Source organism: Lepus europaeus, chromosome 17, assembly GCF_033115175.1.
Source record: "Lepus europaeus isolate LE1 chromosome 17, mLepTim1.pri, whole genome shotgun sequence".
NCBI classification, from domain to species: domain Eukaryota; kingdom Metazoa; phylum Chordata; class Mammalia; order Lagomorpha; family Leporidae; genus Lepus; species Lepus europaeus.
The window spans coordinates 30028373-30056174 of NC_084843.1; the positions used below are offsets into that span (position 1 = coordinate 30028373).

The following is a 27802-nucleotide window of genomic DNA, read 5'->3' on the forward strand; positions in this document are numbered from 1 at the left end:
CACTGTTAGTGTTTGGGTACATAGGATGTCAGGCTGTGTGTGTGTGTGTGTTTTACAGAGATGGGATTACTTTGTCTACACTGTTTTGTAGCACATTTTGTTTTTCACTTGAACTGCTTGGTACACATCACTAAATGTTTTGCAGCATGGTTTTTCAAAGCCCTATTATATTTCTTTCATGGCTACGCCATATTAGTGATTGGCTAAATCAGCTGATGGATATTTAGGCATATTTCTGATTTCTTGATCTTATGAACAATTATGTAAAATTTTTATTTTAATTATTTCTTTGTGATAACCTATATTGGAGTCTCTAGCTCCAAGTGGATATATTCTTCATTAACAGGCTTATAAAATGCTTGTTGAGCTCTCATGTGCTGGGTACCTTGGGGATACAGTGATGAACAAAGCACACATGGTCCCTGCCCTTCAAGAGCATATATATCCTCTTTGGGGTGACCAGTGAGTACTAAGGCAGTTAGCACTCTGGGAGATAGCCATGTGAATGGGGGTCGATGGTCCAGATTTCAGGCAGTGTGTGTGGGGGGAGGATGGAGGTTGGGGGAATGGTGGTGATGGCAGAAGACTTCATGGAATAAGTGGTTTTCACGTTCAGCCTTATGGGACGGGGAGGAGTGAGGAAGGCCTCGACGGATGGGTGCTGGTAGAGAGCCAGTGTTCCCTGAAGAGGCAGGAGTGTGGTCCAAGCCCTGGACTGCCCTTGTTGAGGCTAAAGAGTGAAAGGGACCAGGTCCGTGCTGAGGCCTGGGACTTTGTTCTCTGGGCAGCCCCAGGCCTCTGAAGCCTCTGCTGTTGGAGTGACGTGATAAGATGGTGCATTGTCTTAAGGTCACCCTGCCTTCACAGCGGGAACGGAAGAAAGGGAGAGCAGTGGGAGGCTACTGCCCTTCTCCAGGCAGGAGTTGATGGACCTGAAAGCAGTAGGTGGCAGTGGGGAGAGTGAGATGCAGACGGATTCTGGAGTCTGCAGGGGACAGGACCAGTGGGACTCGGGATGTGACTGGATGTAGGGGCTGAACTGCAAAGGCCGGAGTCAAGATCCACCGGGCTCTGGTTTGGAGAGGTTGGGAGGGGGCAGTGGCCTCCTCTCAGAGAGAATGGCCAGCAGTAGGGGAGGGTTTGGTATGCGGGGCCCTTTGAGGAGAAAGGAGTGACAAGAATAGGGGCTACTGTGCTTTTTTTTTGAGTCCTCAGTCGAATGGCCCTAAAGTTAGGAAGCTCTGGGGATACCAGGCCTCACTTGATTGACTTAACACAGCAGGAATTCATGGAGAAGACTCCTAACATGGGACAGTACCTCCATGCCCCAGCAATAGCTCTGTTGGCAAAGTTGCATTGTGACCTCCTAGGACAATCTACTTTTAAAAGTAAGGTTTTGGGTTAAACTGCTGCTTGGGAGCTTCTGTTCCATATTGGAGTGCCAGTTTGAGTCCTGGCTCCTCTGCTTCCAATCCAGCACCCTGCTCGTGCATCATGGGAGGCAGCAGATAACTCAAGTGCTTGGGGCCCTGCCACCCACATGGGAGACCCAGAAGGAGTTCTTCACTCCTGGCTTCAGCATGGCCCAGCCCCAGCTGTTGTAGGCATTTGTAGACTAAACCAGAGGATGGAAGATCTTTCTTTTGCTCTCTCTATTGTTCTGCCTTTCAAGTAGATGAAAGTAATTTTTTTTAGAGTGAGGTTTATTTGGGGCAGATGTGGTACAAAGGGTTCTGTCACTTGGGACACCCACATCCCATACTGGAGTGCTGGATCTTGCTCTGGCTACTCCAGTTCTGATCCAGCTCCCTGCTAATGCATCCTGGGAAGCAGCAGATGATGGCTCAAGTGTTTGAGGCCCTTGTCACCCACATGGGAGGCCTAGATGGAGTCGTGGCTCCTGGCTTCAGCTTGGTTCAGTCCTGGTTATTACATTTGGGGAGTGAACCAGCACATGTAAGATCTCTCTCTGTCTCTCTCTTTCTTGCTTTCTTCCTTTCAAGTAGATGAAAATAAATAAACCAAGAAAAAAAAGGTAAAATTTACTGAAATTGTTAGGTTTGTTGGTTGGGATTTAGCTGAACAGAGAAACACGTTAAAATGGAGGTTAGGGGCAGGTGGACACAAAACAGGAGGAGTGGACAGGGTTAGCTGCTCCTTCCAGGCACCAGCTGGGGACAGAAGGCCGGTGTCAGGCTGGTTCCAGGATTTCCTGCCCTGACTCACTGTCCTTGCTCGCAGCGCCGGTTTCTGTTCCCCTTCTTTGACTCAGCCTATCAGGGCTTCGCATCTGGAGACCTAGAGAAAGACGCCTGGGCCGTTCGCTATTTTGTGTCTGAAGGCTTCGAGCTCTTCTGTGCCCAGTCCTTCTCCAAGAACTTCGGGCTCTACAGTGAGTGCTCGCCCGAGTGACAGCCCCGCCTCTCCGCCGCGCCCCCTTGGCAGTCAAGGCTGATTCTTGTCCCTCTCTCTAGATGAGCGAGTGGGGAATCTGACGGTGGTCGGAAAAGAACCTGACTGTATCCTCCGGGTCCTGTCCCAGATGGAGAAGATTGTGCGGATCACTTGGTCCAATCCCCCCGCCCAGGGAGCCCGCATCGTGGCCTACACCCTCTCTAACCCTGAGCTCTTTAAGGAATGGTAAGAGGCTCGTAGTCGGGGAGGTGAGGGCTGGGAGTGCAGAGCTGTGGTTGTCCGTTGCATTGAATTAGGCCTCTTCTGTTTATTTTGGCAGAGACAAGATGGAATTACACTAATTTTTTTTTTGTAAGAATTTTATTTGTTTTTACTTTGTCCGTTTTTACTTACTTGAGAGGCAGTGGGGGTGGGGGCGCTCGCAGGAGAGAAGGCTCCCATCCTCTGGTTCACTCTCCCAATGCTGCAACAGCTGGGGAGGGGGCCAAAGCCAGGAGCCAGGAATTCGTCTTCGTGTCCCACGTGGGTGGTGGGGAACATGAGCAGGAAGCTGCCATCAGGAGCCAGAGGCGGGAGTTGAACTCAGGCCCTCCAGTGCGGGGCGTGGGTGTCCTAGCCTGCATCGTAGCTAAGACAAAAGTCCACTTCACGTTAACCTCTTTGGATCTGAGATTCTGCTGTGGAGCAGAGCTAACGCTTAGCTCATGGATGCCCAACACAGCACTCGGGACCAAGGCCGAGGTGCGCGGTGAATGGATGTCTCTGCCAGGGACCAAGGCCAAGGTGCTCGATGAATGGGTGTCTCTGCCAGGGACCAAGGCCGAGGTGCGCGGTGAATGGGTGTGTCTGCTGTTCTCCTGCCACCCAGTCTTCTGTCCCTGGAAGCTGGAAGTCACAAGAAGGAATTCCCGAGAGAGTACTCAGCGCCATGGCCATGTGACACTTTTTGGGCTCTTGATTCCCATCTCGGATTTATATGTAGAGTCGTCTCCCCTTATCCACAGTGGATATGTTCCAAAACCCACCTGCTAGATACCCGAAGCTGTGGATAGTACTGAGCCTCTGTATACTGTGCTATCTCCTACATATACTTGTATCTATAATGACATTTAATGTATAAGCTAGGCACAGTAAGAGATTATAACAACGTACTGCAGTGAAAATTATTTAAAATGTATGAATTGTTTAGTTCTAGAATTTTCCGTATACTTTTGGACTGACTGCAGTTGACAAAGGGTAGCCGAGATTGTGGAAAGAGAAACCATGGATAAGAGGACACTAACGTGTTATATTTTACAATCAAGTAATTTTTATGTAGTTGCCGAATCTGCAATCTTTGGTTAGCTAGGCCTGATAAAATAGCTGTCCTGTATCTGTAGCAACACCTCTGGTAAGCCTGAGTTGAAACTGGAGGGACCCCAGGGTGGGTGTGGTGGCACAGCAGGTTAATCCCCTACTGGAACTCCCGCATCCCATACTGGGGTGTGGATTTGAGTCCTGGCTGCTGCACCTCCCATCTAGCTTCCCGCTAATGCACCTCGGAAGGCAGCAGATGATGGCCCAAGCACTTGGGCCCCTTCTACTCACAGGGGAGATCTAGATACAGTTCCAGGCTCCTGGCCTCGGCCAGGATGGAAGATCTCTGTCTTCTGTGTGTCACTCTACCTTTCAAATAAACAAATATAAATTAATCTGAGAAAAAGAGGGGGCGGCTGGCACTGCCGTTATCTGTGTACACAGTGCTGTCCTGTTCCCTTTGCCTGCTGCCTCTGTCTGCTCAGCTACCACCCAGGTATCCACCCGTTGTGATGGGCAGGTTGCGATCCCATTTACATTTCATGGCTCAAACTGCAGTTTTTAAACCTACGTGTTTTGTGCACTCTCTCTCCTGTCTGGCTTGGATGTGCCGCTGTCCTTGCTTCAGGACAGATAACGTGAAGACAATGGCTGACCGGATTCTGACCATGAGAGCGGAACTCAGGGCACGATTAGAAGCCCTCAAGACCCCCGGGACCTGGAATCACATCACTGAGCAGATTGGCATGTTCAGCTTCACCGGGTTGAACCGTAAGTGGCCCGAGCACGTGCGCTTACTCACACCACTCCTGTTGGTCGCTGGCCTGGAGCTCACCTGTGTTAGCTGTGCTTTGATTTTCAACCAGCCATTGCTTAGGGCCAGGACAAGTCAGGTTTTCTCAATGTGTCCTCCTGTCTCCTGACTCCATCTCAGAAAAGCACTGTTGTGCTCTGCCACGCTGACCCATACCTAAGATACTTCCGTTCTAGCAAGTGGTTTAGAGCCAATAACCCAAGAAAGTAAAGGAATAGCCCAGTTAGCTGTGGGTATCCTCATGCCTGGAATAGGGAATTAGTTCATTTGAGCAAGACATTCTTAAACAACTGTAAGAATAATAAGTGTAGGGCTGGCACTATAACATAGCAGATAAAGCCACTCCTTCCAGTGCCAGTATCCCACATGGGTGCTGGTTCGAGTTCCAGCTGCTCCACTTCTGACCCTGCTCTCTGCTATGGCCTGGGAAAGCAGTGAAAGATGGCCCAAGTGCTTGGGCCCCTGCACCTGTGTGGGAGACCTGGAAGAAACTCCTGGCTTCTGGCTTCAGCTTGGCCCAGCCCCAGCCGTTGTGGCCATTTGGAGAGTGAACCAGCAGATGGAAGACCTCTCTCTCTCTCTCTGCCTCTCTGAAACTCTGCCTTTCAAATAAACAAATCTTTAAGCATAATGGAAATGGTCTACACTAGCAGCATTCTGAAAGTTTAGAAGATGAGGATGTGTCTCCCCAAAAAATACTACTAAGCAGAGTTGGAAGTTAGTTTTGTGAACTGACCAATGATGAGACTAGACCTGTGCTTATTATATAAAAGTCATATTTTTACTTGATATCATTTACCATTTTTTTTCCTAAGATTATTTATTTGAAAGGCAGAGTTACAGAGAGAGAAAGATTTTCCACTTGTTGGTTCACTCCTCAAATGGCTGCAATAGCTAGGACTGGGCCATGTCAAAGCCAGGAGTCTGGAACTCCATCAAGGTCTCCCATGTAGTTGGCAGGGTCCCAAGTACTTGGGCCATCTTCTGCTGCTTTCCCAGGCACAAAATCAGGGACCTGAACTGGTGCCCATATGGGATGCTGGTGTTGCAGGCAGCAGCTTAACCCCCATGACACCATGCCAAGCCCCTCCTTTACCATTTTTAAAAGCAGGGTTGTTTTTTTTTTCCCTCTCCTCCCAACATTTTATTAGGAAAACATACAGAACATTGGGAGGAATTGCACAATGAAGGCCATGTCCCACCGCCTCGCTTCCCCAAAGCTCATGTCACAGCTCTTGACCTTTCTCCACCAGCATGGGAGCTGGCGACACCCTCGAGTTATATTCAAACATTGCATCTTATCCTTCTTCCAGGGAAAAAGTCCCTGACTTTCATTAGCTTCTCAGATTGTGACACACCCCTCTTCCCCACAAGTGGGGAAGTTGCATTTTTATTCAAACAAAACCAAGCCAGAGTGGGAGCCCGGACCACAACCTTTGCATCTGGGGCACAGCTTTCCACACAGGCCTTGCCTGTGGCCTTGCTGGCTGTGAGGCTGGGCTTTATCTCCGCAGATAACCATCATTCACAGTTAAAGCTGGTCAAGGTGCCTCCTAAAGCTGGCTTGCTGTTTGTTTTATTTTGTTGTTTGGCGGGACACGTGGGCAGCACTAGTCCAGAGTCCAGGGTTTTACTTCCATAGAGAGGCAGCTTAGAGTTGTAGGACGGGAGTTACACTGCCTGCCCTAAAGTCCATGTCTGCCATTCAGCAGCTGCGATTGGGAAAGCCATTTAATTTCTCTCGGTCCTGTTTATGTGATAGGGATGATAAGGTTATTACCAAGATTAACTGCGTCAAAAATAAAGTGCTTAGAACACCACCTGGCACATAGTGTTTGCTCCTTTGATTGTTGTAATGATTCTACTGTTATTATCCCATGCCCTCAGACTGATGGTGTCTTAAGGGAGCTAATCAGTTAGGCCAAGATCAGCAAGAATTGTATCATGGGCTGGCAGTGATGCAGAACCACTCTAGGGATTGAAGCATAAAGAAAAGAGAGGCGGTCCTTTCCTATTTCATACCTGCGGCACTTCTGCAAACGCGGAAGGCTGGGAAGTGACCACACATCTGATGGCCCCAGGTCAGAGGTCAGTGCAGGTTTTCAGCTATTGGCTCATTCATGGCATTTATCTTGGGGAGAGGTGGGGGCTGTCCAAAAAGTCTGGAAAACTGTGGTTATTATACAGTCCCTGCACCTCCACTCTTACAGGGCCCCTCCTACTCTGACGAACTCTTTTGTCTCCAACAGCCAAGCAGGTCGACTACCTGATCAACGAAAAACACATCTACCTGCTGCCAAGCGGTCGGATCAACATGTGTGGCCTCACCACCAAAAACCTCGACTATGTGGCCACCTCCATCCATGAAGCAGTCACCAAAGTCCAGTGAAGAAACACCCTCCAGTCCAGCACCACCTGAATGGGTCTCTGCACGTGTGTCCCCCACCCGCACAAACCCAGCTATACATATCACGGATTGAAGAGGACTCAAGGACTGAGAGGGGCGGACGCTGTGTAACCTGGTCCAGGGAGAACATCTCTTGGAAAGAACTGGGGCTTGGGATTAGAGCCTTTCGGAGGCCAGGGCAAATTAAGCTTTTTATTTAAAAATAAAACAGTGCTCTGATCATGAGATGCAGGTATCTTGCCACCCTCCCTAGCAGCAGGAGTGTGGCCTGTGTTGTTCGTGTGCTGCTGTGTGTGGCTCAACTCTGCAGAGTCCAGTCCCAAAGAGCAGGTTGCCGGAAGGAGGCGAGTGTGGTTGTGGGATTCGGCTGTGGCATTAAAACTCGTCATCTCCACCCACAGTGTGCTGTCTTCCCGCTCTTTCTGCATGGTGGCATCCCTGGTCCCAAGTTTTGTCTTCCGGGTGAGTGTGGTAAGAGATTTGCATCATGACACACGCAGATACACACTTCTGGGACTGAAACCAAGGTTTCAGAACCGATACTGACCCTCGCTCTGTGTAGTGCATCCTGACATTTTCTAGTTCATTCTGTTGTATTCTATTTCACTGAAAAAAGTTAATAAATAAAATCCTAATTAAAACCCATGGAATTTATTTTGTGAGTTGTAACCCAGCTTAAAATGAGGGATTTACTGGTGACTAAAGTAAATACTACAATGTGTTCCCAAAATATGACTGACTCCTTTTGGTGAACTCACCACCCTGCAACCCCGTATCCATATTGTGGGCGGGTCATGCGGAGGCCAGCTGTCTTTGGTTATTGCCTGTAGGAGGGATAACATCACCCAGGGTGATTCTAGAAGAGCAGCCCCTTGTATTGCAGCTGGAGGGCCCTCTAGGCCCTTGGACAGCTGCAGCAGTTAAACACAGCTCACGGTTCGCAGACGGTCTTGGACTCTGCAAGTGGTGGTTTGGAGAACTCGCTGGGGCTGAGTCTTTCTTAAAACAACAGGGTTAATACTTGACGTTTTAAAATATTTAAACCTAATTCTTACATGAACAGGATCTGTACCTTTTTAGAACTCCTTTGAGTGGTAAAATCCTACAGTCTTGGGGGATGGTGGGGGTCCCCACTCTTCCCTGGTGAACTGGTTTCTTCCATATTGTCTCAGCTAGGGCAGTGGTGAGGCTGCTCTCAGTACGGGGTGAGGCATCCCATTCTGCTGGTGGAGCCCCATAGTTTGAAAGATCCTTTACCTTGAACCAGAATTTGATCTGCACCTGTTCCACGCCCCTGCCCCCTTCCAACTACAAACAGTACAGTCCTCCGGGCCCCTCTACTGGTGACCTTTCAAACACAGGGAGGTGGCACTTGTGAGTCCTTGACCGTGTGCCAGCATCACCTCTGGTGCTAAGAATAACCTGGTGAACAAAAAGATAAAAGTCCCTGTCCTCTATAAACTAATGGGAAACACCCCTCATAAGACCACTCAGATAAAACTAAGATGCAGCCACAGTGAGTGCTACGTCTCAATCTCAATAGGAATTTGACCTTTTAAAAAATTATCTTGGTTCTCTCCACACTGCGCTAATTTAAGCTGACCAGGAGGCCTGGCTCACTCCCCGTTCTCTCTAGCCTTTGGACAGTGCTGGAGTCTGCAGAAGGGAGCCAAGGTGACCAGCCCATTGTCTCAGGGGCCACCGAGACCTTGAACTTGGAAGGCACCCAGCACAATGCCTCACACATCACATGGGTTCACCACAAGCTTAGTGCTCCTTCCTTGTCTCCATCACACCCTGGCTTCTTCCTGGGGCTTGACTTCCCATCTCTGGCATTTGCCCAGCTGGCCTCTCAGGATGCAGTGCTGAGGCCTTCCTGTGACCTTCCCACAGCCTCGCGCCGGCCTCTTCCGGCAGGTGTGCACCACCCACCTGCATCTCCAATGAAACCACCTCAGAACTGCAAGATTCCAGGAAAGGCATTTTCATTTTATTTAAAAAGTATGTACAACTTATTGAGCCTTCATAAATGCTTTATCTTAAAATCTTTTTTTTTTTTTTTTTAAACTTTGATTTTTAACCTGAAGAAAATCTTGGGCGGAGGGTGCAGGGGACAGGGAGGGGAGTGGTGACAGGCTCCTTGGGGATTCTGCAGAGGGATGGATGTTACGCAGCAGCAGCGGCCCGAGCAGGTAGCCCTGGGTCACGACAGGCAGCCTCGCCAGGCAGGCTCCCTTGGGCCAGTGGCCAGCCGGACGGGGCCGCAGGATGGCAGCTCCTGCTCCAAGCTGACTGCTTGGGATCTGGGGCTGCTGGTTTGTCTCTTCCCGCGGGGCCAGAGCAGGTGTTGGCAGGGGTGGCTGTGCAGGTATCTACGGGCAGTCATGCGTGGCTGAGCCTCCTGCTGGGCGGGCCAGGCGAGGGTCAAGTCCAAGTCAAGGAGACACCCCCAGAAAGGCATCTCCGGCTCCCACGTCTTCCCTCCTGCATGCTGTGACCCTCCTGTGTACAGCAGCAGCTCTGGGGTGGCGGGGACAAGGGTGTGGGGTGTAGTTTATACACAGGTTGTGCTTGGACCTTCTGAAGACTCCACTTCCTGGTGGGGGGCCAGCCTTCCCTGCTGACTGATGGACACCCGGGAAGATCATGTCTAATTAAAATCTGACTCAAGCAGCGCAGTGTTCACTTCACCCTGCATTGCGGAAACTCTGGGCCCGTGGGTCCACTACTTAAAATAGTTTTATTGTGAGTCTGAGGCCACTGAGACTTAGGACAGCCTTAACCCTCTGGAAAACACGCACAAGGACAAACACACTAAACTCTGACAGTTTTGGGGGTTTCATAGCCCCTCCAAAGTCCAACTATGGACCCCCGAGGGTGATGGACCCCAAGTGAAGAACCCCTGAGTTCAAGGTTCCTGTGGGTAAGCATTTCCTTTTGAGATGCAAATAACCCAGAGGAATGACCAGTCCCTTTGCCATCTGATTTCTGACTGAGTGGCTGCGGGAGGTGGGAGTGACGGTGGGAAGCCTGGATAGGGAAATCTGGGAATGGCTTGGGATTCAGCAGGCAGCACGGGAGCACTGAGTACCTGACTGAGGGCATCAAGGGGGTGGAGACTGGTGTCCCAAACGGAAACCCCACTCACATTCAAGTTTTCCCTAAGGCCCCCTGTGGTTCTTGATCTGAGAGCTTTCCTTCCTTGGAGGCACGTATGTGCAGTCCTTCTGCCATCTGGTGGTTATCTCTGGAATTACACCTGTCCTAAGGTACAGGAGAAAACCAGGGATTTATTATGAGTCCTTGGAATAAAGCACACTAAGCTAACCTGCTGCAGTGTAGTAAGGGCTGGGGGTAGTGGGTGAGACAGAAGAATGACTCTTCAACGTTCCCGTGTGATGCACACTGAAGTCTCGTGAGAGCACACATCCTTCTTGGCTGACCTGGGCACTCTTTGGTTTGTCATGGCTAAAACAGCTTGGAATCTTTTGTCAGTCATATATATATATATATATATATTTTTTTTTCATGATTATTTACTTAAAACCTGAAGTTCCATCTCTGGCTCCCACTTCCTGCTCTTCCTCTTCCAGAGCAGTCAACTGATGACTGCGGGTTGGGAGCCGAAACCGGAGTCCCTGGGAAAAACAGTGACTTAACGTTCCACCTCCCGTTCTTTCCATTCAGCTGAGACTCACTTCTCCAGGCTGCCAGGGCCTTTGTCTAACAGGAAACCGGTCGCTGACAGTGCTGAATGCTGAAACATGAGTCTCGTGTGTGTGGTATGGCTGTGTCCCGCTGCCCCACAGCCCTGGAGTTCTCGGTCCATCCCCAGAACTGACCTTCACCCTTCACACCTGTTGCCCCGGCCGCCTGTGTGCTGTCTGCCAGGGGCACCTCAGAGCTCAGCTGGGCGTGCAGTGGGGCAGGAAGGTGTCCTTTTGCTCCGGAGGACAGAGTGGTGAGTTCCAGGACATGGGGAAGCCCAGAGATCATCAGGGGTCCCAGAGCGGCATTGTTGGGTGGGGTCATCTCTTCTGCAGGCCCAGCCTGGGCTAGCATTTTCCATCTGAGGCACTTCCTTCCATTACAGCCACAGCAAGGCTCTGAGTCAAGTTGGAGGCAACGAGGGAAAATGTGCCACACTGACAGCTGGGGGTGGAGAGGTGGAAGAAAGGCAGAATGCTCTGTCACCTGGGGGGGCCTCGGGGGAGCAGGTGCTGGAGGGCGGGTTCTCCCCAAAGCTCTGGAATCCCACACGCCCGGCCGACTCTGTGCTGCTCATGTGATCAGCGGTGTCAGGTTGGAGTTTTCCTCAGAGGTTCTCTCTCCATCTGGAGACCTCTTCCTTTTTCGACCACCTGCAAAGTGTGTCAGTATCACCCTGTGAGCCTGGAGGGGCCGGCCACACTCTCAGCGGCCCAAGCTCTCTTCAGAACAGAAGCAGACATGGAGCCTGAGCCCTGGCCTGCGTGGCTGGGACTGATCTGCCTTGTATCCCTAGGGCTGACTGGGCATATTTACATCTTGAAGGATTAGGGTGCACCTTCCACCTAAGACAGCAGCTTTGAAAAGCCACAAATCCAGGCCAGCGTCTGGAATGGCAATTTCCTGGAGGGATTGAGGAAAGTCTGCATAATAGCTCAGGATCCTGCCTGCGTCGCCCGAGGGCCCCGGCCCTACTCACTGCCAGACCCTGGCTGAGAGAGCACGGCTCTCACGGCCTTTGATGTCCCAGGAGCCAAGGTTTGTGGGGGCAGCTGGAAGCCATTCCCAGGGCCCTACATTCTCCAGCTCTGACGTAAGCTCCCTTCTGCCTTGGGGCAGTGGGGTAACTGCGGAATTGTCCTCAAGAATGGAAAAGCAATCTGCTCCCAGCTCTGCTGCTTGGAGGAAGGGAGACTCCAGGATTCCAGCCACCCCCTTGGCCGTCACCCGCCAAGGGGACTGCTTTCCTGTGCTGTGAGCCTCCTGGCCACAAAGCCCTTCTTTAAAGGACTGGATAGTAAATGTTACAGGTTCTGTGGGCCAAATGGTCTCATGAGTACTCGACTCTGCCATTGTGGCTGCAGAAAACAAACTGGTCTGTATGGTCTAGTGAGTATTCACTGGCGAAAACAAGTGGAGGAGAGATGTTGGGGTTTGACCTGTAGGCACAGGCCATGGGCTCCTAGCCCAGAGACCACAGCAGGTATGGCAGGTCCACTGACTATCAAGGGTGCAGTCTCGGCCCAAGCCCTGGTGCGGGCGCCTACAACTGTGCCTCAGTAAAGCTCCCAAAAGAAGCCAGAGCTTCCTCCTCCAGGAGGAAGAGCCTAATGTGCTTTTCTTGCTAATGCGCGGGGTGGGGCTGGGGGTGGCCCGAGTCTGGGGGAAGAGTTACTCACTCAAGGTTCTCAACAGCTTCTTGCCCATGGTTTCCTCAAAGTCGCTACTGCAAGGGCTGGTCTCCGTGTCCAGGTGGATGTTACAACATTCATTATCTGACGCTGAGAGAGGGAGGAAGAGAGAACTCAAGTTTTTCAACCTCCATGCCCAGGGATCAAGACAAAGTGATTCTGCGTGACATCCTGTACAGAAGCCAGCGCAGGGTGCCATGGCAACGGAGGGACGGCCCAGAGGATGCTGGCAACAGGCATTTTGGTGCCATAAAAGGAAGGGAAGGCAGAAGTCCATGCACAGGGAGGGATAATGCCCTCACCCCCAAACACCATTTGGCAAAGGAGGAAGGGCATGGTATATTCTCCACCCAAAGGGCATCCAGGGAGAGGTAGGGCTGTCTCCCTCCTCTGCTCACACAGCCCTGGCAAACTGCAGGCTCAACAACCTTCAAGCACCCTCAGAAGGGGATCCCAAGAGAGCCAGGAGGAGGTCATGGCTTAGGGCCAACCAGGCAGGCAGGTGATGAGCTGGAGACCGCACTGCACCGAAAGCCAGAGACGGAGGCTGCTTCAAGCACAGGTTTGGACTTGAGCAAAACTCTTCCCTTGTCTAGGCCTCAAGGGTCCTCATGTGTCCCATGCGGAGGGAGGACTAGGTGATTTCAAAGACTACCCCACCCCACGCCTCCATTCTGACGCCTTTGCCACATCTTCTTCCCTTGTGCTTTGGCGATGGATCCGGTGTGTGTGGGAGAGAGGGACCACCCGTTCTAAACTCATATCCTGGAACGGTGACTCTCCAGGATTTTCTGGGTTAGCCATGAGTCTAACTGTGTTGTCTGCTGTCTGCTGGCCTCATAAGTTCTCTTCAAGGCATTGCTCTGGGTCTGAGGGCTTACAATCTGGATTAGGGTAGGTCTGAGAGGTCTGGTAGGGGAACAGGTGGCCTGAAGGTGGGTGTAGGGGCCTCCTGAGAGCGTGGGATGTGTACTTAGTGAGCACAGAAAGATGGGATTGCTGGAGCAACTGCACCATCAGGGCAGAAGCGTTCAGTGTCTTAGAGGGAGGCAATGCAATCTAGGACCTCAGGAAAAACTCCCAGACAACCTTGGATCTCTGGGCCCAAAGGGAGGGGTGCTGCTGGTTAGAGTGATGGCTGGGCCGGCACTCTGGCATAAGGGGTTAAACTGCTGCCTGCACCAGTTTGGGACCTGGCTGCTCCACATCCGATTCAGCTCCTTGCTAATGTGCCTGGAAAAGCAATGGAAGATAGCCAGGTGCTTGGGCCCCTTAACCCACATGGGAGACCCAGAAGAAGCTCTTGGGCTTTGGATCGACCCAACTCCAGCCATTGTGGCTATCTGGGGAGTAAACCAGCAGATGGAAGCTCTGTCTCTCCCTCTCTCTTTCTAACAAAAAAAAAGAGTGATGGCTGACTCCAGCTTCCTAGTCTGTAAGGCAAGTCGAATAATAACTACCTACTGTAGATGCTCCACACGTGGTGATGTGTGTGCCTTCAAGTAACTGTCCCATTTATACTCAACACCACTTCCCAAGAGAGCTACCATCATTCATACCTATTCATGTAGGAAAATCACCAATTAAGATAAGAAACTTCAGTCTTAAGTAACTTGTCTAAAATCGCACAGCTCCTACATGAAGGAGCTGGGGGCTGAATCCAGGCAGAGTCCTAGCTCCTGACACTGCCTAACACAGCTGTCCTGGGAGAACAAATGAGACAGGGCCCGATGCATAGCAGGTGCTTGGTAGGCGTGAGTGTCTCTTCCGTGGCTATGTAAGGAGGTGGGAAGTTGTACTCCAGGGCTGGGGTCCCAGGGCTCCTCTCACCCAGCTTGCCCTGTGCCATCTCCTTGCCCAAGATGATACTCGTCTGAGCCCAGCCTCCGCCCTGACCTGCTCTTGTGGGACCTGCTGCGGGAGACAGCGAGAGCTGCTGTGTGCTCTGCTCCTCCAAGTCGGTCGTCTCCTCCTGGGTGAGGGCCAGCTCCTCCATCCTCAGGTACACCACCTCGCCGGGGCTTCTCAGCCCGTCCGAGCGGCTGCCTGTGGAGGACAGTGGACACCTCAGTCTCCACCCGGAAGGGGGCCTGGGGCTCTGTGAGGCATGAGATGGGAAGGAGGCCCGGCCATCCGCCCACTGACTTACACGGTAGGCTGCTCCTGTGGGTGAGGAGTGAGACGGCAGCAGGGTCATCCTTGGGGGTCTGAGGCGTGCCCCGGCTCGTGGGGGCCTTGCTGGAGTCCCCGTCAGTGAAGGCGCCCATGTCGGGGGACTGGGGTGAGCTGTCCAGGTGGCAGGCGGTGAGTGCATTCTGGTACTGCTGCCGCGTGATCTGGGGAGAAGCAGGCAGAAGCTCAGGAGCAGGGCAGGGCCCTCCCTGGACCGCCCAGCTCAGGCAGCCCTGCCCAGGTGCCTCGGAACCCTTGGCCTCTGAGGCTTGAGACCCAGCTCAGCAGATGAGGGACGAGGAGGGGCCATCAGCTTGTTTGCACTGGTTCCTACTGCTCACTGTTATTGGCTCCAGGCCCTTAGGATGCACTCAGGGGAGCTTGTCTTAGTCTGTTTTGTGTTGCTACAACAAAATACCTGGGACTGGGTACTCTACAAAGAGCAGGAGTTTATTTGGCTCATGGTTCTGGTGGCTGGAGGGTCCAAACAGTGTGGCACTGGCAGCTGGCTGTGTCACAACATGGCAGAGATGTGGGAATGGAAATGGCCAAGTGCAGAGGGGCCAAGCACGTGGGGGTGACCTCACTTCACTACCACCTGCTCTCACGAGAACCAGCCCAGCCCTGTGAGAGCCACATTAATCCCTTTTGAGGGTGGTGCCCCTTGACCTACCTTCCCCTGAGGCCCCAGCTCTTAGAGATCTGCCACCTCTTATGCTGGGGACCAGGCTTCCAGCACACAAACCTTTAGGGAACACATCCAAAGCCTACCCCCGATCCCAACCACACCACAATCAAGTTTTCTTCCCTTGAAGCCCTGGAGAAGCTAGAGGGCCTCTTCCGTTAGCAGAGTGTCTGCCGACGGAGAAACTCAAAAGCCACATGTTTACACTAATGACAGGTGTCCTCCTCCAGAGTCAGCCGGCAGGGAGAATGAGGCAGGACTCAGGTGAGGGAGAATCTCTGTCCCCAGGCCTCGCTGGCAGGAAGCTGGAGGCTGAGACTTGAGAGAGCACGGGCATTTCTGTGTTGGGCTTGGCCAATTACTACACGTCAGACCACAGCACAGCTATCTCGCTATCGTCACCTGTGGTTCATGGGATTTTCCTGGTGTGTCAAACCTCACCTGCAAGGAAGGTGTCTGGAGAGTGAGTCAGGTCCTAGCTAGAGCAGAAGGGAACCGACGCGATCCCAGGCAGGAAAAATATGGCTCAGATATCTCTTCTCACAGAGAGAAAGAAGGCAATGCCTGTTCTTTAGGTGTGGTTCACAGCCTGGCACCACGAACCCTTTTCTATAGGAAAACAGGTTGGTACAGAAATGTGGTATCACCAATCAATGACTGGCACTGGAGGAAGAATGACAATGGCACATGGTGCAATATCCTGCCCAAGTCCTGTGATTTCCCGAAGTGCTTTCATGCCCCATTATTGCATCAAACAAGAGGACACAAAGAACTACAAATACTATTCATTCTGCCTTCTCTTTCCTGTAGGGACAGGACTGGCACCGTGTGTTGGAACAGTAAAGATTTGTGACTGGCCACAGCAGAGGGCATGGTTAAGACTGGAACACTGAACAGAGGGCAGAGCAGAGGGCCTGGTTAAGGTCCACATTTGGAACAGAGAGTGGGCTTGAAGTTGGCTTGGTGTCTGGAGAGGTCTCTTTCAACAGTGGCCTCTTGCCAACGGCTCCATCTTCAGCACCAGCTCTGCAAGCCTTCCTTTCCCCTCTTGCATCTCCCCTGCTTCTGGAGGGTTTGTGGTGACTGAAACCCAAGACCTCGAGTCAATCCTAGACTGCTCGTGCCCAGCCTCTGGGCTGGCTCTCTAGCTCACTTGTCCATCCGCCCACCCTCCGCCTCTCCTTTCTGTTGTGCATGTCTTTTCATTGGCTCAGTTAATTCATCTTGCTTTCTTATTGGTCTATGCTAGTCTTGCTACATTTTATAGATCTAATTGCTCTAAAATGTCTCAAAGTTACCAATGCTAACAAGAGCTCCTTGACATAATCTGTTCTGAGAATTATTTAGCATTCATCTTGAGTATTAAATCACAATCTTATGTCAAAATATTTGACTTCAATAACCATTTGGGCAATGTTCCCTCTTCATAAGGAGAAATCTATTATTTCCCGTGGTGGGGGACAAATTACTTTATTGGACATTGCCAATTCTTTCTTTCTTCGCTAAAAAACTTCATGATATTTTGCATGACAGTCAAGCAAATTCTAAGCACAACTAACCTGATCAGGAAATACCAAGTAATGTAACTGCAAAGCACAATATATATATTTTTTGCAACACCTACAGGACACACACATGCAGAGGTGCCAGGCTTCTGGTCACACTGAGTGGACAATTACAGTCCTCTTGATGGCTTAAATTAATGATTCTCCAATCTCAGCATCAGAATTATCTGAAGAACTTGTTAAAAAATAGTTTCTAATTTACTAGGTCTGGGGTGGAGACTAAGGATTTACATTTCTAGCAAGTTCCAGATGCTGCTGCTGCTGGTCTGGAGATCACATATTGAGAACCACTGACTGAAGAGCCAGTTAAGATCAGAGGTGGGAATTTGGCCTAATTAAGACACTGCCTGGGATGCACGCATCCCATATTGGAGTACCTGGGTTCAAGTCCCAGCTCCCAGCCCTGCTGTTGAAGTCATTTAGGGAGTGAACCAGTAGCTGCAAATTCTCTGCTTCTCAAAAAAAAAAAAAAAAAAAAAAAGTTAGACTCAGACGCAGGTCCTACTTAGGTTTTATTCCTCTAGTCTAAAGAAGTTCAAAGGATAAAGCAGCGGAGTGGTCATAGTTACTGGCTTTGATAATCTGCAGGTCACAACTCTGCGTACTGTGCTTTATCGCATGGATTTATAGATCACAAGTTAGCATCTGTCCAGGTTTTCAAAAGGTTCAATGCTCTGGTTTAGAACACCTGACCTTTTCAGTCTGCTCTGCTGAGCTGTAAGAGTCAGGTTCCAAAAATAACCCCAAAGATGGAGAAATTTGGCCCTAACACCAAAGGATAGGACAATTCCTAAATGACATTTTATACCCCCCCCCCCCCCCCCCCGCAAAGCAACTGATATTACTCTACTTGAGTTCTTTCATTCCACTTGTCTCCTAGCTGAGTCAAAGAAGGCCAAATGACAGTACGGTAGGAAACATACGATCTGTCGAAGACCAAGTTCCAAGTCCCAGTTTTGCCACTTTCAAGTTGGGCAACTCTGCCCAAATCACTGCCTTCTTTGAGCTTGTAAAAAAGCACAGAGATAATGAGATAATGTGGGTGAATGTGTTATACAGCTGTTTGGAAGTGCTGTTTGAAATATGTCCACACCAAGTCTCACAATTTGACTTTATAATGGGCGTACATTTCAAAGACAGGGGTCAAACAGCCTGCTGTCACGTCTCAGTTGGCCAAGGTGCAACACCACGGGATGTGGGGGTGGGAGCAGAAGCCACATGGCCTCTGCTCCCAGAGTCAGTGTCACTGGGGGTGCTGTGAAAGCAAGACTACGTCTTGGGAAAATAAATTCTCAACCAAGGAGATAAAGCAAAAGAAAATGTAGGGGATGGAGAGAGATTCTAAGTGGAGACAGTGAGAAAAAGACAAGAAAAGAGAGAGGGAAGGGGGTGTGTTTTGACTTGACTTTGAAATGGATTTGCTGGCTTAGGGCTCCTATCAGCTGCTAACTTGACTCCCCTCCCCCGCCCCACCCCAGCTAGAAACCTCTTGGGAGTGACAATTATTTAACTAATTTATTTACTTTTGGAAAGGTTTTGTTCACACTGTATTACTCTCCCCTTGTCCTTAAGAAACAGTGAGGGGCTGATGTTGTAGTATAGTGGTCTAAGCTGTTGCTTGAAGCACTGGCAACCCACATCAGAGCACCAGTTCCAGTCCTAGCTGCTCTGATTCTGATCTAGCTCCCTGCTAATGTGCCTGGGAAGGCAGAGGAAGATGGCTCAAGTGCTTGGGAGACCTGGATGAAATTCCTGGCTCCTGGAATCAGCCTGATCCAGCCCTGGCTGTTGCGGCTAGTTAGGGAGTGAACCAGTGAATGGAAGAGGCCTCTTTCTCTCTCTCTCTCTCTCTCCCCCTCTTTCTCTCTCAGTTGCTCTACCTCTCAAATAAATAAATAAACCTTAAAAAAGGAGAAACAGTGGTTTACACCCTCCAGCTACCTGGAATCAAGGATCCGGGAACTCTAACCCACTCCTTACGTATCCTTAACAAGAAAGGATGAGCTGGGAATAAAGCATTACCATGGTAACAATCCTGAATAAGTGAGACAGACTCCCTTATGAGCTACGAAGTTCCTGTCACTGGAGGTGTCCACACAGCCATTAAACTACCACTTGTAGTGATGCTACACAGAATATTCAGACAGCTACCGTCGGATCTAACATTGGAAGAGGCAGCGTGGCGGAGTGTGGATGGATGGGGTGGGGGTGACAGGTCCAGGTGCAGGGGAGGGGCACACATGGAGTGCAGGGCTGCTCTGTTGGTGGCAAGTGTATAACGGGAAAGCCACCACCCCGGCTGCCTCCTCCATGTGTCTCTCAGCCCCTTGATTTCACACTGCTTTATTTAAAACCTTTTTTCTAAACTAGAAACTGCTGCCATGCCAACGTGTCACCTTTAAAGCAGCGGCTAACAAGACAACACTGGGAGATGACGTTCACAGGAAGCAGCCTCTGCCCTGCTTCTCCCCAGCTGCGTTTCTACATTCAAGCATCATTGCTGGCCAGTTCCCGCCCCGCCCCTTGTTCACAGTACTGTTGAACAGAAATAGAACGTGAGTCAACAGGTAATTTAAAATGTTCTCATAGTCACATTAACAAAAGGAAAACGAAACAGGTGAAATCAATGTTAACAATGTATTTCATTTAATCTAATACATCAAAAATATTTTACCAAGGAATTTTACATTCTTTTTTGTGTTGAACCCAGTGTACATTTTACACCTAGCCTATCAGCTTGGACAGGCTACATCTTGTGTGGTCAACAGCTACATGTGAATACTGGCTACTGCACTGGACGGTGAAGGGCTAGCAGGTCAACCTAAACCACTCTGCTGTTTTGGTAATCTGGCCGGTGGTGTGCCCACGACTCACCAGTGTGGAACTGCGGGCTCAGCTCAGTTCCCCTCTCTTCACAATCCCTCCATTTCCTTTCATACTTCTGTTTATGGGCGTCACTTGCATGGCATTGCCTGAACTTCTCTGATTCCTTCCCAATTTTTAAAGGCTCAGTACATTTTCCCAGCTAACATGGTGCTTTAAAAATGCCACATAATTTTATACCCAATTAGAGGCTACTCCGCACTGGTCACTATAATTTAACCTATATTGCCTCACCCTAACTAGATCTTACTGTATTTACAAGGCAGGGAACATACTTTTAAGTAATGGAAGATATATTTTATTTTTATTTCTTTTTGTTTTATTTGAACGAGAGAGAGGAGAGGGAGATATCTTCTATCCCCTAACTCATTCCCCAGCCAGAGCTGGCCCAGGTTGAAGCCAGGAGCCTGGACCTCCATCCAGGTTTCACTTGTGAGTAGCAAGTACTCGAGCCCTCATCTCCTGTATCTCAGGGTGTGCCTCAGCAGGGAGCAGGGAGCTGGACCAGAAGCAGAGGAGCCACAACGCAAACAAGGCACTCTGATTTGGAATGCAGACAACCCAAGTAGCATCTTAGCCACTGTGCCAAGTCCACCCTAAAAATGTACTTTATACTCATATTTCTTTAGTGTATCTCATGCTACCCAGAACCATGATTAATGCTCAACAAATGCTGATTGACTGGCTGATGGAGAGAATCAAACTACTTTTCAAAAGACAGCCTGCTTTCACTTTCCTCTTCACTGCTGTAGATTTCTTAGCAACAGCTTGAATTCAGACGGTCTCCTCCTACTTAGGCCAGTTAACAATTCAAGTGTCCTGGAAGCTACAAAGGAAATGGAAGCCGACCTTGAAGCTAAGAAAAAAACACTACCCTTTTGGACTTAGAGGCCAGGGTGTCCAGAAGTCTACCTTTAGGCTAATGTGATGTCTCTTGTTATTTTATGAAGTCTGGTTTTCAATTTCAACTTTCAGGCAGTTTATTCATCCCTCAAAATACCATCCTGCAATTTAGGGATTCTGCCACCAGATGGTGATGGGGCCTTGGCCAAGGTTGCATAATCCAGATTCGGTCATCAAATACTCTTAGTTTAATAATGATACGTACAGAACATACTTCAGTAAAAACACTCACAAGGATTTGTTGGTACTTCATAACTTATTAAGTACTATTACTTATGGCTTCATTTAATACTTTTTCCAAATAATCACTAGATGCACCTTTCTATCTGTCTTATTTTGTAACTATGAGGTCGAATGACTCCAGCCTTAAACAGTTCTGGAATCTCAGTCCATGGCACCTGAAAAGCTCTTGCAAAATCCTCCTGCAGCCAGCCACAGACACTGGCCTGTGAAAACACTTATCTTGTGGGGCCGGCGCAGTGGCATAGCAGGTAAAGCCACTGCCTGCAGTGTGGGATCCCATATGGGCACTGTTTGAGTCCCGGCTGCTCCACTTCCAATCCAGCTCTCTGCTGTGGCCTGGGAAGGCAGTGGAGGATGGCCTGAGCCCTTGGGCCCCTGTACTTGCATTGGAGACCTGGAGGAGGCTCCTGGACCCTGCCCTGAATCAGTGCAGCTCCAGCAGTTGTGGCCATTTGGGGAGTGAACCAGTGAATGGAAGACCTCTCTCTCTGCCTCTCCTTCTCTGTAACTCTGCCTTTCAAATAAATAAATAAATCTTCACACACACAATAAAACCACTTATCTTGCACAGTCTTCTGCTTTCTCACAAACTCCTCAAGGTGGGCCCAACTGTTAACATGACCACACTGGAGTAGCTGGCTTCGATTTCCAGCTCTGGCTCCTGACCCCAGCTTCCTGATAATGTTGACCCTAGGAGGCAGAGGTGATGGCTCAAGTCATTGGGAGACCTGGATTGAGCTCCTGGCTCCTGGCTTTGGCTCTGACCCAGCCCCAGCAGTAGAGGGCATTTAGGGACTGTATCAGTGAATGGGAGCTTAGTCTGTCTCTACCTCTCAAATAAATAAATTTTAAAACTCCTCATGCTGAAAAATATGGAAGGCAGAATGTGGGCAGACAGGTGAGGGAGGTAGATAAAAGAACAACCTAAACAATGACTTTAACAAAGTTATTAAATCAGGAGAAGGTGATTTTCAACTTTATAGTATAATCTTAGCTTATGCAAAGAAACCAAAACAAAAGTGAAAACCAAAGCAAAACACTTTTGTCAAAACAAGTGCTTGAACTCAGAACTCTCTCTTGTTGGAATGCCCTGTATATCAAAGTTTAGTGTTTTTTTTTTTTTAATAAAGGATCCATTTCAGAATCATAAGTCATATTTACTTGTGATTTCCTCCTTTTTAAAAAAAGATTTATTTATTTATTTATTTGAAAGGCAGAGTTACAGAGAGAGAGAGAGAGAGTGAGAGAGAGAGAGAGAGAGAGAGAAAGAGAGAGATCTTCCATCCACTGGTTCACTCCCTAAATGGCTGCAACAGCCGGGGCTGGGCCAGATTGAAGTCAGGAGCCAGGAGCTTCTTCTGGGTCTCCCACGTGGGTGCAGGGGCCCAAGCACTTGGGCCATCTTCTACTGCTTTCCCAGGTGCATTAGCAGAGAACTGGATCAGAAGTGGAACTGGATCAGAGTGGATGGGCTCCAGGACTCAAACCGGAGCCCATATGAGATGCCGTCACTGCAGGCGGTAGTTTTACCCACTACGCCATAGTGCTGGCCCCAATGATCTCCCCTTCTTTTAAAATTATTGATTTTCATTTTATTTGAAAGAAAATCAGAGAAAGAGACAGAGAGACAGGGAGAGATCTTCTATCCATTAGTTCTCTCCCCAAATGCCAGCAACAGCCAGCAGTGGGCCAGGTCAAAGCTGGCAGCCTGAACTCTATCCAGTCTTACATGTGGGTAGCAAGGACTAAACTACTGAGCCATCGCTACTGCCTCTCAGGTGTGCATCAACAGGAAACTGTCCCAGAAGTGGAGCAGCCAGGACTTGTACCAGGCACTGCAGTGAGGGACGTGGGTATCCCAAGTGGGGATTTCATTGCTGTGCCAAACCATTGCCCCTACTGAAGTTTTAGAGACTGAAGCTACAAGCTTATTCAGATTTAGAAAACGCTGTAATTGGTTTCTATCATGCACTCCACTTTTCCTACTTCTGACATCTCATCCTCTTAGTTTCAAGATGTGCAGGTGGAGAGAAGGACCACACTCAGTGCTGCAGGTCAGAGCAAGGTCAGAGCAAGGTCACTGGGTGTGACCCAAGCACAGATGCCAGCAGCTGGCTCCTGACACCAGCTTCCATGAAAGTGACTTCCCTTTTATGTTCCTTGATATTTTGTCCCCCAAAATTTGTATGCTGAAGTCCTAACCCCAAGATAATGGTATTAGGAGGTGGAGCCTGTTGGATGGAGTCACATGGGGGAGCTCTCATGGTGAGATGAGTACCCTCGTAGGAAGAGACCTTGCTTCCCGTCCCCACTCTCCACCACATGAGAGGCCATCTGCAAACCAGGAGTGGGCCTCCCCGGACACCAGATCTGCCAACACTTTGATCTTGGACTCCTCCTAGAACCGTGAGGAATACATGTTGATTGTTTAAGTCCCCCAGTATCTGGCAATTTGCGGCACCAGCAGCGTAGGACAAACGCAAAGATCTGAGAAACAAACTTTAAATTCCCCAATGCACATAGCATACAATGCAGATCCCTCCCTCTGGCCTGGAGCTCACGGGTGGCCCTGCTTCTGACCCGCACCCCACCCCCGCTGCTGCCTACACACACCAGGGGCAGCATTGGGAGTGAGCCTTGACAGCCGAGCTCTGGCGGTTCTGCCTTGAACGTCCTTTCCCCCTCCTCTTTCAGATCTCAGCAAAACGCCCTTTGCTCAGCCTGCTGTGAGAGCCGTTTCAGCCCCAGCCTCCTTGTCTTCTCGGCCCAACCACTGCTTATCCCATGCCCCTGTTCAATTCCCGTGTGGCCCTAGCGCTGTCTGAAGTCATCTAAGGCTGCGGCTTGGTCTCCACACACACACTCGTCAGTGCCAGGTATGAAGCAGGCATCCATGAAGTGCTTTTGAGCCACACACTCAGATTGTGACTTTCCATTTCTTTTCCCACACACCGTGTGCCCATCCTACAAACCATTAGGAGTCAGCACACACGAGCTTCTCTTCTGCTTTTTCTCTACTCTACATCTGAGGTAAGTTTGCATCAGCACCAAGAGGGAGCCGTGGGGAGGGAACCCTGGGCTACAGCTCTCCAAGGTTTCACCTTCCTGCCCCACTAGACTCCTTCGGTGTCCACCATCATGGACCCCTGGGGGCACTGCTCAGTCGGCTCCCTGAAGTCATCACTCCTGGGCCTTCACTGCGGTTTCCTGCAGGCCTCCCCAAAGTCCCACGATTTCAGAGCGCGTGCTCTGCAGGCAGGGAAGCTCAACCCTGAAGCTTGGCTCTGCCACTTCCTAGCCCCGTGACCTTATATTTAGACTCAAGCCTCAACTGCTTCATCTATAACATGGGAGTGACAGGAGCACTCACCTCACAGTGGGGTTGTGAGAGGACATGGGTCACTCAGACAAAGCACTTGGCGAAGGGCTTTGCCCTGACAACAGCTACCACCCACCTCAGCTTCCAGGTTCCGTCCCTCCCCCTGCTAACTTTCCATGGTTACTTTTATCTGCTGGTCTCAGTGTTAGCTCAGGTGTCCACAGAGTTCTGGAACATAGAAAGCCGGCCAGCACACACTGCTCTCTGAAGGGACAGCCAGGGTGTGTGTTCTGGACAGAAAGAAAGACATTCTCCGGGATTGCAGTCCACCCCTCATCCAGCCTGCATCCGGGACAATGGTTACCCAGCGAACTCATGGGCTGCACTTTTGGACTGGGCTAAATGGGTCAAAGTTTGTGACGGTTTGCTAAACGCCGGAAAACAAAGCAAATACAACAAACTGATGCAAGAGGAAGGGAAAACTTTAAAAGGCCCCGCGCCATGGCAGTCCCAATGAGGGGTCTGCAGGAACAGCAGTGCAGCAAGTGTGCATTGGCAGAGGGGCTCTCTTCAAACAGCTCTGATGGTTAAGGGGCTGTGCCTGCTGGCGACACCGGAGTGACCACACAGGCCCAGCTGTGTTTCAGACTTTAAGGTGTAAAAACGCACCATCATGTAAAATCACAGCAGGTCTCTTCTACACACTCGGTTCACAAATAATCACCTTGAAAACAAAATGAGCAAAATCAACCAGGTGCCCATGGTGGGAGAATCAAAGGAAACAGTTGTCCCAGCCACTTGTCTCAAGCAAGCTAATCGCCTATTGCTCTGTGCCTCAGTTTCTCCACACGAAAAGTAAGGATCAGGAGACCTTAAAGAATGAGAAGTAATGAACAACAGTGAAGTTTCCCGAAAACCAGGCCCTTCTAAGACCAGGGAGCCTGATGTGCCGCGGTGCGGGGGAGTGCGACGCACCTAGTGAGGCCGGCGGGGGAGTTACCTTCACAAACTGCACATCGCTGAGGATGTGGACCGAGTAGTCAGGCAGGTACAGGTTGTTGCTGCCGCCATACAGCTGCGTGCTGCTCCCCGCCAAGTCGCTGCGCTCGTGGCTCGGAGATTCGGAGCGATTCAAGCCGCTGCAGCGAGAAGGGGACCGGTTCACTGCGGATGGACAGGGAGGGGAGGAAGAGAGAGGAAAGGCAACGGGGCGGGGGACAGACATGGGAGAATGGAAGGGGGGAGACAGAGACAGGAGCTGTTTACTGAGGTCCCACGGGACCAGGGGGTAGTGGCAATACCAGGTGGTGGAAAGGGCCCTCTTGCTCCCCACCAGAGCCCAAGGAGGAGTGGAGCTGCTATTTACTCCTCTAGTGGCGAGGTGGGGGGGCACTTCCCTAAGACAGGGGCCGCCTGGCTCTGCTCCATTCAGATGCTCCCCAGACCTCTGTAGGTGGCGGAGAGGGCTCCCACCGCCTCTCCGGTTCTGGTCTCCAGGTTGAGTGCAGGAGGACCCTGGTGCTGTGAGCGTGGCTTTCTTTCTTTCTTTCTTTTTTCTGTTTGACAGGCAGAGTGGACAGTGAAAGAGAGAGACAGAGAGAAAGGTCTTCCTTTGCCGTTGGTTCACCCTCCAATGGCCACTGCGGCTGGCGCACCACGCTGATCTGAAGCCAGGAGCCAGGTGCTTCTCCTGGTTTCCCATGGGGTGCAGGGCCCAAGCACTTGGACCATCCTCCACTGCACTCCCTGGCCACAGCAGAGAGCTGGCCTGGAAGAGGGGCAACCGGGACAGAATCCAGCGCCCCGACCAGGACTAGAACCCGGTGTGCCGGCGCCACAAGGTGGAGGATTAGCCTATTGAGCTGTGGCGCCGGCCGTGAGCGTGGCTTTCTACCCAGACCCCGAGGCCCTCGACCTCTGGTATTTTACAGAAACTTCACCGCAAACCTTATTTTAGAAAGGCCAAGGCCTTAGGCTTGCCCTGTCCACCCTCTGTCACCGTATGGACAAGCAATCCTCACGCTGGTGATGCATTTCAGTAGGGACAGTGCAGGCCTGCCCAGTGTTGGCAGGGTCTGGGACAAGAGTACAAAGAGAGGCCCACGGAGCACAGGGATCAGTCTTCCCAAGCTATCAATCACAGTCACAAGCTGTGTTCCATCCTTGTCCTTGACAAATGCACATGGCAACTTGCCTCCTTCAAGTTCTGCGCCAGAGAACAGAGCTCAGGGTGAGGACAGCTGCCCCCACCCTTGGGCTTCTCATCCCCTTACCCGCCCAGGGCTGTCTCAGTGGGGATTCCAGGATTCTGGGTTTCTGACGCATGGTCTGGAAGGAAGAACACGGGTTCCGGCTGGGTGCACCTCTGGCCCTGCATACTACTTGCTTTACAGAGGGGCAGGGTTGAAGGGGCCAAAACAGGACCCCTGAAGTGTGGGTCTCCACAGCAGGGCTCCTTCCTGCAAACACCTAATGGGGGGCTGGAATAACCCCAGGTCTGCTGTCAAAGACCTAAATGCTTCGTCAGGTTCCTTCTGCATTTTCAAGAAACACTTTTTAGAAAGATTCATAAAAAAACTATTCAGTCTCACTACCAGGGATATAAAAATTCAAACAATGCATTTATCAGATTGTCAAAATTAAAATATTTAAGGATATCAAGGGTTTTTGAGAGAATGAGGAATGTGATTCTAGCATACAGTTGAAAAATAATAAATATATGTAACACATTTCCCAGGAATAATTGAGTACATTCCTTAAAAAAGTACTGTGTCTGGGAATACAGTGGCAGGAATAACAACGGTTGTCACACACACGAAAGGAAGACCACATCACTTGGTTTCACAATGGACCTGATATATGTCCTGCCCCAGATCAACAGGAGAGGGTGCTGAAGGTGACCCTTGCATTGCCTCAAACACAGGACAACCCCAGAGGGAGGGACAGCAAAGCTTCTCCCACCCCCGTGCTTCCCAATCAATGCCACTCTGCACTGGGGGTGAGACCAGGAGGCCACCAGCGTCTCGTAACACACACTGGGTTCAGAGGGCTGCAAAGAATCTACTTCTTCATATCCTGGTCCTTGCCTCTTTAGGGTAGAACCCCGGGGAATTGAATTCTGTCTCCTGAGATAATGCTGCCATCGATCCACATATCTGATTAGCATCTATCTGGAGGAGTCATGCAGGATGCTATTTAGCTGCCAAGCTGTTACGGCCTGGCAAGCCAAGCAGCAGAAAGATTAAAATACCAACAGTTGAAGAATTTTCTCATTAGAAGCATAGTAATCACTATCTGGAGATGATTATAGAATTAAGGACTCCACTCCCATCTCCCCTTCTCAGCAAATGTACTTCTGATACTTAACCGGGAACTTGGCAGTCACCTTGACTCCTGCCACTCCCTCAGTCCCACGCCCAGTCTGGCCATCTCTGCCTCCGACACTATAGGCCCATCTGTCCATCTCTGTCTCCGGTCCAGTCCTGGTCACCATCACCCGCTCCTGAACCACACTTGGGTCTCCCACTTACATTCTGCTTTCATCTCAGCTGCCAGAATAACATTTTAAAAACACAAGTCAACTTCCTACTGAATCTGAATGAAACCCAAATTACTTGCTCCGGCCCCTAAAGCCCCCACGCCCTAGCCCCTGCTTTCCTGTGTGGTCTCATTTTGCTCCTGCTGCCTCACTATAGCCAATA

The 27802-nt window shown here is 50.4% G+C and overlaps 2 protein-coding genes across 6 annotated transcripts in view; one reads left to right on the forward strand and one right to left on the reverse strand.

The window, feature by feature from the left end:
- The window catches only part of GOT1 (glutamic-oxaloacetic transaminase 1), a 28405-nt gene extending 20828 nt beyond the window's left edge, over window positions 1-7577 (forward strand). Inside the window, exons 6-9 of the mRNA XM_062214056.1 lie at window positions 2242-2392; window positions 2475-2640; window positions 4340-4482; window positions 6775-7577. Coding sequence (XP_062070040.1) covers window positions 2242-2392; window positions 2475-2640; window positions 4340-4482; window positions 6775-6914 — 600 coding nt within the window. The 3' untranslated portion in view covers window positions 6915-7577. The remainder of the gene's footprint in view (window positions 1-2241; window positions 2393-2474; window positions 2641-4339; window positions 4483-6774) is intronic.
- A 1331-nt stretch (window positions 7578-8908) lies between these two features.
- The window catches only part of CNNM1 (cyclin and CBS domain divalent metal cation transport mediator 1), a 62985-nt gene continuing 44091 nt past the window's right edge, over window positions 8909-27802 (reverse strand). For 2 of the 5 annotated variants that reach the window (XM_062214827.1, XM_062214826.1), the window contains 5 exons: window positions 25102-25265; window positions 14481-14667; window positions 14228-14377; window positions 12320-12421; window positions 8909-11293 (listed from right to left, as the gene is read on the reverse strand). In XM_062214827.1, the coding sequence (XP_062070811.1) occupies window positions 11214-11293; window positions 12320-12421; window positions 14228-14377; window positions 14481-14667; window positions 25102-25265 (683 nt within the window). In that variant the 3' untranslated portion in view covers window positions 8909-11213. The remainder of the gene's footprint in view (window positions 11294-12319; window positions 12422-14227; window positions 14378-14480; window positions 14668-25101; window positions 25266-27802) is intronic. The other 3 variants (XM_062214830.1, XM_062214829.1, XM_062214828.1) reach the window with 2 other exon arrangements.